Source organism: Cricetulus griseus, chromosome 7 (assembly GCF_003668045.3).
Source record: "Cricetulus griseus strain 17A/GY chromosome 7, alternate assembly CriGri-PICRH-1.0, whole genome shotgun sequence".
Lineage (NCBI taxonomy): Eukaryota > Metazoa > Chordata > Mammalia > Rodentia > Cricetidae > Cricetulus > Cricetulus griseus.
In genome coordinates this window covers 83,536,885-83,543,862 of record NC_048600.1, presented here as the reverse complement: position 1 = coordinate 83,543,862, position 6,978 = coordinate 83,536,885, and the positions used below count along the sequence as shown (strand labels likewise).

The following is a 6,978-nucleotide window of genomic DNA, read 5'->3' as shown; positions in this document are numbered from 1 at the left end:
CAGGCTTGCACACTGGGCACATATATACCTACAGGCAATATTAATACGCATAAAATAAAACATGTAAGTATTTTATTTATTTTTATTTCATTTGCATTGATGTTTTGCCTGAATGCATGTCTGTGTGAGGGTGTCAGATTTTGGAGTTACACATAGTTGTTAGCTGCCATGTGGGTGCTGGGAATTAAACCCAGGTCCTCTGGAAGAGCAGTCAGTGTTCTTAACCACTGGCTGAGCCATCTCTCCAGCCCAAAATATATGCCTTACAAAATAAATAAACAAACAAACAAATAAATAAATAAATAAAGCACTTGTTGCCTTCCAGAGGACCAGAATTTGGTTCCTAGCATCCGTATCAGGTGGCATTCGATCATTGTTAAGTCTAGTCCCAGGGAATCAGATGCCTCTGGCCTCTGAGACCACCTGCACATGCGTGCGAGCGCGCGCGCACACACACACCCACACCCACCCACCCACCCACACACACACACACAATTAAAAATAAAAAAGTAGGGTCTGGAGAGATGGCTCAGTGGTTAAGACCACTGGTTGTTCTTCCAGAGGTCCTGAGTTCCATTCCCAGCAACCATATGGTGGTTCACAACCATCTGTAATGAGATCTGGTGCCCTCTTCTGGCCTGGGTACATGCAGACACTGTATATATAATAAATAAATAAATCTTAAAAAAATAAAATAAAAAAAATAAAAAAGTAAATCTTTTTTTAAAAGAAAAATATATAATATTTTGGTAAAGTATTTTGGGAGATAGCCAATGGTCACATTGCCACATATATCATAGAAGCTGTAAGAAAACGTGCTCACGGGCTGGAGAGATGGCTCAGAGGTTAAGAGTGCTGACTGCTCTTCCAGAGGTCCTGAGTTCAATTCCCAGCAACCATATGGTGGCTCACAACCATCATCCCTAATGAGGTGCCCTCTTCTGGTGTGCAGATATACATGGAAGCAGAATGTTGTATAAATAAATAAAATCTTAAAAAAAAAGAAAACGTGCCCGCTCCACCAGCACACATGGGAAAACTGGGATGTACAAAGAAACGATGACAGAGATACTGGTGAAGTGTTCCATCAACACTAAACAAAACTAAGAAAGAAATAAAAGGTGTTAGACACCGAGAAGTGTTGGGGGTTCCTCACTTCAAAAGATGATCTGAAAAATCTCCTTTTTAGTGAACCTATGCCGGTTCTATTTGTTAACTTGATACAAGTTAAGAGTCATCTGGAAGAGGGAATTTCAACTGAGAAAATGCCTCCATCAGATCGGCCCGTAGGCAAGCTCACTGGGGGCATCCTTTTGATTAACGTTTGCTGTGGGAGGGCCCAGAACTCTGGGGCGGGTTCCTGGGTCCAGAGCCCCGTGCCCATCCCTGGCACACAGGCCTGGGTGGATGCTCGTCCACTTCTGCTTTTCTCCAGCTCTGAGGCCTAGGCCTGGGGTGCCACTGCGGTCGCCGGCTTGCACACGCCCGGGCTCTGGACGCCTCTTGCTTCTTGCACTGCACTCCGGGGAGGCTGGAGTTTAATCACACAAACAGTGTCCGGCTTCCTGTCCTCGTCCGCCCCCCTCCGGCCCGCTTCCCTGGCCCCTCCCTCTCCCCTGGCCCGATCCGCCCACCAGCTCCCCCTCCCCATCCCTTGGGTCCCGGGATGGGGGGGCGGTGAGGCAGGCACAGCCCCCCGCCCCCATGGCCGCCCGTCGGAGCCAGAGGCGGAGGGGGCGCCGGGGGGAGCCGGGCACCGCCCTGCTGGCCCCGCTGGTGCTGAGCCTGGGCCTGGCGCTGGCCTGCCTTGGCCTCCTGCTGGTCGTGGTCAGCCTGGGGAGTTGGGCAACGCTGTCTGCCCAGGTGAGGCCCTCAGCATACCCCTCTCTGGGCATATGAGGTGCAGAAAGTTCAGAAAAGCAGACCGGGGGCCGGGAGGGCAGAGGGCCAGGGGATCGGAGAAGGGGTGGAGGATAAGATGTCAAGAGGACAGGGTGACCTCTGCCTCCTTCCCAGCAGGAGCCTTCTCAGGAGGAGCTGACAGCAGAGGACCACCAGGAGCCCCCTGTGAGTAGGTGTGGATGCTGTGTGCAGGATGCCAGCATGGAAAAATGTGCCCGAGCTGAGGCTTTGGCTGGCTGTGACAGATGTGTGTGCAGTGTGTGTATTCAGCTGTGTGTGCATGCACTAGTTTACAACCGAGTGAATCAGCCCACGTGGGTATGTCTGTGTGTGAGAGGGTGATCTAGGTGTAAGGAGGTAGCTCTTACCACAAAGTAAGAGTTGTGCTACCTGAGTGGGAAGTGCTGATTGGCTATGAGTGAGTGAGAGTGATTAATCTGAGCCTGACATCAGACAGGCTGTATGTATCACCTATGTATGTGTACACGCTGTCTGTCTGCCCCACCTCTGCGTGTGTGTGTGTGTGTGTGTGTGTGTGTGTGTGTGTGTGTGTGTGTGTGTGTGTGTTTAGTAGTAGGGTGGTGCAGGCTGTCTGTTGATTGGGTCTGAAGGCATTAAAAGTCTGTCTGGTCTCTCAAAAGGCATGAGAACCCAGCCTCACTCCCCAGGTTTAGCCAACCCATAGGATTTGTGTCTGTTACTGCTAATGGTTCTGACAGACCCTAAAGCTTTTGTCTTTAGGAGGTCCTGTTTGTGCCCTGCCCTTAATTCCTAGGAACTGAATCCCCAGACAGAGGGAAGCCAGGACGGGGTGCCTTTCTTGGAACGACTAGTCCGGCCTCGAAGAAGTGGTGAGCATCCATCCTTCCTTCCCAGTTTTGAGAATGACAAAATTGGCCAGTCACTGGGTCATTTACTGCTTTGTTCTCCCCAACAGGCTATGAAATGAGCAGAGTAAAACTATCTTTTCGTTCTTGTTTTTTTTTTTTTTTTTTTTTTTTTTTTTTTGAGACAGGGTTTCTCTGTGTAAGAGTCCTGGCTGTCCTGGAACTTGCTTTGTACACCAGGCTGGCCTTGAACTCACTGAGATCCACCTGCCTCTGCCTCCCCAGTGCTGGAACTAAAAGTGTGTGCCACCACTGCCCGGCTAAAACTTTTATTTTCATAGAGAAACTGAGGCAGGGAGCATAAAGGAGACACAGAGTCCTGCAGCTAAATGGTTGAGAATGGAGTCTAGGCATTTTAGTTCTGCCTTCCCAACCTCTTTGTCATATACACCTGCTTTCTATGGACATTACCACAGTGGCCAGCAGTCTAAAAGACTCCGGAAGCCCTCCTAAGGACAAGGCAGAGGAGTCTGAGGCCTGGGAGCCATAAGCAAAGACTTCTATGACCCAATGGTACATTCCCATATATCCATGTTTGGATGGATCAAATTGTCCTGGCCCAATACCTCAGCATGGGGTGTATGTATGTGTTTGTGTGTATGTATGTGTCTGTGCCTGTGTATCTGTGTGTATGTATGTCTGTGTATGTGTGTCTCTGTGCATATGTGTCTATGTGTGTCTCTGTCTGTGTGTGTGTATCTATGTATGTATGTCTTTCTGTGTGTCTGCATGTGTGTGTATATGTCTGTGTGTGTGTGTGCCTGTCTCTGTGTGTGTGTGTGTGCCTCTCTGTGTGTCTGTGTGGTAGTAGAGATACAACCCAGAGCCTCGTGTGTACTGGGCAAGCACCCCACCACTAAGCTGCTGCACCCCTACCCCAGTGTGATTATTCATTAAAGCCAGCTTTTGCTCTCACAAGTACCCCAATTTGGATGATAAATTAGGGTGCCACTGTTTATGAAGGAAGATGAGGCTGGATGTATGATGGCTTCGAGTCTGAATAACACTAAGGCTGCCAGAGTCTTGAGCAGGGAGAGAGGCTAGGGGCTGGCTCCTGGGTCTCCAGAGCAGTCTCTCTGCTAATCTGTCTTTGCTTCATTCTTAGCTCCTAAGGGCCGGAAAGTGCGAGCTCGAAGAGCTATCGCAGCCCATTATGAAGGTAGGTAGGAAACCCTTTATGAAAGGAGGGGAGGTGGCAGAGGGGCAGGACAAGTCTCACCAGCCCCTTCCTGTGTCTTACAGTTCATCCACGGCCAGGACAGGAGGGAGCACAGGCAGGTGAGACCCCATCCCCGCCTCTGAGCTTTCCCTTGGCCCCTCAGAGCAGATTTCCCACCCAGAAAAGGGGCCCCCAAACTTCTTCCTCCCTGTGTCCAGCCTAGGACCCTCAGAAGCCAGTTTATGAGAATCCTCCAAGTTCTGTCTGTGACCCTGGCCCTCTCAGAACCCAGGCTAGCCCCTTCCCAAACCAATGGCCCCAGCTTTCTCCTCCTTTCCTCAGGCTTCTCAAAGAAGCCCCCATGATCCTTTTCTTTTTCCTCTGTATTCGGTGGTTTTTCCTGCTGTGTGACCATTTCCCCAGATGTTTCTAGTCTTTGCCCATCTCTATCCACCACCTTAGAACCCCAAACTCAGCTCTGCCCCTTCCTCATCCTCAATCTCCTTTAGTCCCCACTTTGTTCAGCCTGTGTTGCCAAGCTAAGCCCTCCTAAATGTACAGCCCACTGTCCCATTGCTTTTCTGCTTAGCTTCCAGTCTCTCCATGTTATGACCTCAACCTCACTTCCTGGCACTTGCTTGTGGGGCTGACACTCCTGTGCCCAAGTATGCCTCTTCTGGACTTTGAACATACTGTTTCCTCACTTGGAACATCCTTCCACTGAGCAGGTCTAGAGACAAGACATGAGGGTGGCTCAGACTAGGTCATTAGTAGTAGAGAAGGGGAAACCTGGAGATTCAGCTTGAAGATTCAGGACTTGCTTGTGGGTTCGATTAAAAAAAAAGAGAGAGAAAAAAAAGTGATACTCTTGCCTCAGTCTCCTTAGTGGCTGGAAATACAGGCTTGTGCCTTAACACCTGGCTCGAATATCACTGAGAATGACAGTGTCATTTCATAAGACTGGATTGTCCAGGAGGGAAAAAAAAACAGGTTGTAAGTCTAAAAATGACCAAGTGGAGAGCCAATGGTTAGTAAAAAAAATTTCACCAGTGGGTGGCTGGACTGGCCCAGGCTAGGTGAGAAATGGTCATGGGGTTGTTATTTAAAGCTACAGGATGAGCTGAGACACCAGGGGAGAGAAAGAAATACCCCACGAAGCTGAGCAGAAGGGGAAGCCAGCTGAGGAGATGGGAAAGGAAGAACCTCAGGCGGGGCGGTGTCCTGAGAGATCAGAGGACAAGAGGCAGGAGGATGTGGCTGTCTGAAGCAGCTGGAGGTCACGTGCGATGAGGACAGAGATGTGACTACTGGGCTTGGTGACGCAGCGGCAATTGATGACCTTAATGGGTGGCTTCAGCATTGTGACTGGGATAGTAGTGTCTGCTGAGGGCAGGAAACAAGAAAAAGGGCCAGTGACAAGAGGGAGACAGATGGTGGCAGGTACATCGGGATGTAGGCCAAGGAAAACCCGCCCTGTAATGAAACTATACTCACCCTAGAGCTTCGGGGTAGCTGCCACAAGGGCCTAGCTCCTGGGCATTTACACTTATCAGATCCCCACAGAGTCCACAGCAGAAAGAGATCCCAGTTACCTCCACGTAGAGAATGAGGGTTACTCAGCTGTGAGATCACGGCAGTCCTCAGTGGTAGAGGCTGGATTCAAAGCCAGCTAGGACAGGCTTAGGTGCTTAACACAGCCTTCTCAAGAAGCATGCTTGTTGGGGCATGGATGAACCTACCCACAGGCCAGAGCCCAAGAAGGTGGAAGGGATGTTTCTAGAAGGAAGAGAGGGTACACTTACATCATAAAGGTGCCTGCCAAAGGAACACCTGAGAAGAGGGGCTTGTAGGTTTTGTAGGGGGACATGGGGGAGCCCTGACCTAAGAATGGCTAGGTCCTCTGGAGAATTAGGGACATAGGAGCATGAGGTCGAGGAAAGCTACAAAGTCCAGCACTTGGTAGGAGCAAGTGGGTTGCCAAGTAGCATTAGACACCCTTTGAGGGGTTGTGGTGCTGAGGTGAGTGACCTTGGAACCATTCACATTCCCAGGTATACCATGCCCTTTGGCCACAACCAGACTTGCCCTCAGCTTGTCTGCACCCAGTATGCCTGCTCTTTCTTCCCTCCCCTTTCCAGACCAGCTCTCTTCCCCTTAGTAGAGATCATTTATTTGGGCCCCTTTCCCAGTCATCAATTCATTAACTCAACACACATGTATCAGGAACCTGCTATTTACCAGGGACCAGGGACCAGACCACAGTCAGTCACACTCACACACTTTGCTTAAAGATCCACTACAGAGGAAGAGCAGACAGTCTATAAATGTGTAATCACAGTGCTGGATGTCAGGAAAGTAGCCCAAGATCATGGGAAGACAGTTTTACAGTCGAGTCAGGGACTCATTCCCCCTTGTAGTAGCATTGAGGCCTTACTAGGCCTTGAGGCCTAATTGTATGGTGGGTCAGGAACCATGCAAGGCCAGGCTTTTCCAAGCGTCTGATGAGGCTGGAAGGTATGAGACTTTCAGTGAGGCTGAGGTAGAAAGTCCTCTGTAAACGTGGGGCAGCCAGTCTCTGGAACTGGCACTTGGTGATGTCCTCTTGCAGAGATACTGGGCCATATGTCATAGCTCCTTTGGGATACATGGGCTCCCCGTGAGTGCTGCAGGTTGGACATGCCTGAAAGAGAAATAGAGTGGGGTCTAAGATTGCAGAAGCATACTGCAAGTCACAAAGAGAAAACGGGGACTGATCTTCAGTGACCCAGGCCTGCAGTTTGGAAATAGCGACTCGGAGCCTTTAGGAAATAAACGGGAAGAGGCAAGATTGGAAACAGGAATTCCACTGAGGAGTCCCAAGGAGACCAGAGTTAGGAGAGGAGGGAGGGTTGGGCAGGGCTGTTCAGGAGCAGGAATGATCACTGATCAAATGGATATGGGACAGACTGGTGGACCCATGAGCCACACATGGATAGAGACAGTGGAGTAAGTGAGCCTTCATTCACCCTCTGGGTGAAGAGAGTGGTTCTG

General features: G+C 50.1%; 1 protein-coding gene and 1 long non-coding RNA gene across 7 annotated transcripts in view; one reads left to right on the top strand and one right to left on the bottom strand.

The window, feature by feature from the left end:
- The first annotated feature begins 1,361 nt into the window (after positions 1 to 1,361).
- Positions 1,362 to 6,978, top strand: part of LOC100758527 (TNF superfamily member 12) — a 13,775-nt gene continuing 8,158 nt past the window's right edge. For 3 of the 6 annotated variants that reach the window (XM_035447696.1, XM_035447695.1, XM_035447693.1), the window contains exons 1-5: positions 1,362 to 1,863; positions 2,017 to 2,067; positions 2,678 to 2,753; positions 3,895 to 3,948; positions 4,032 to 4,067. In XM_035447696.1, coding sequence (XP_035303587.1) covers positions 1,705 to 1,863; positions 2,017 to 2,067; positions 2,678 to 2,753; positions 3,895 to 3,948; positions 4,032 to 4,067 — 376 coding nt within the window. In that variant the 5' untranslated portion in view covers positions 1,362 to 1,704. The remainder of the gene's footprint in view (positions 1,864 to 2,016; positions 2,068 to 2,677; positions 2,754 to 3,894; positions 3,949 to 4,031; positions 4,068 to 6,978) is intronic. The other 3 variants (XM_035447694.1, XM_027427020.2, XM_027427021.2) reach the window with 3 other exon arrangements.
- LOC118238292 overlaps positions 6,261 to 6,978 on the bottom strand; it is a 21,353-nt gene continuing 20,635 nt past the window's right edge. Inside the window, exon 2 of the long non-coding RNA XR_004770762.1 lies at positions 6,261 to 6,628. This is a non-coding gene — a long non-coding RNA (uncharacterized LOC118238292). The remainder of the gene's footprint in view (positions 6,629 to 6,978) is intronic.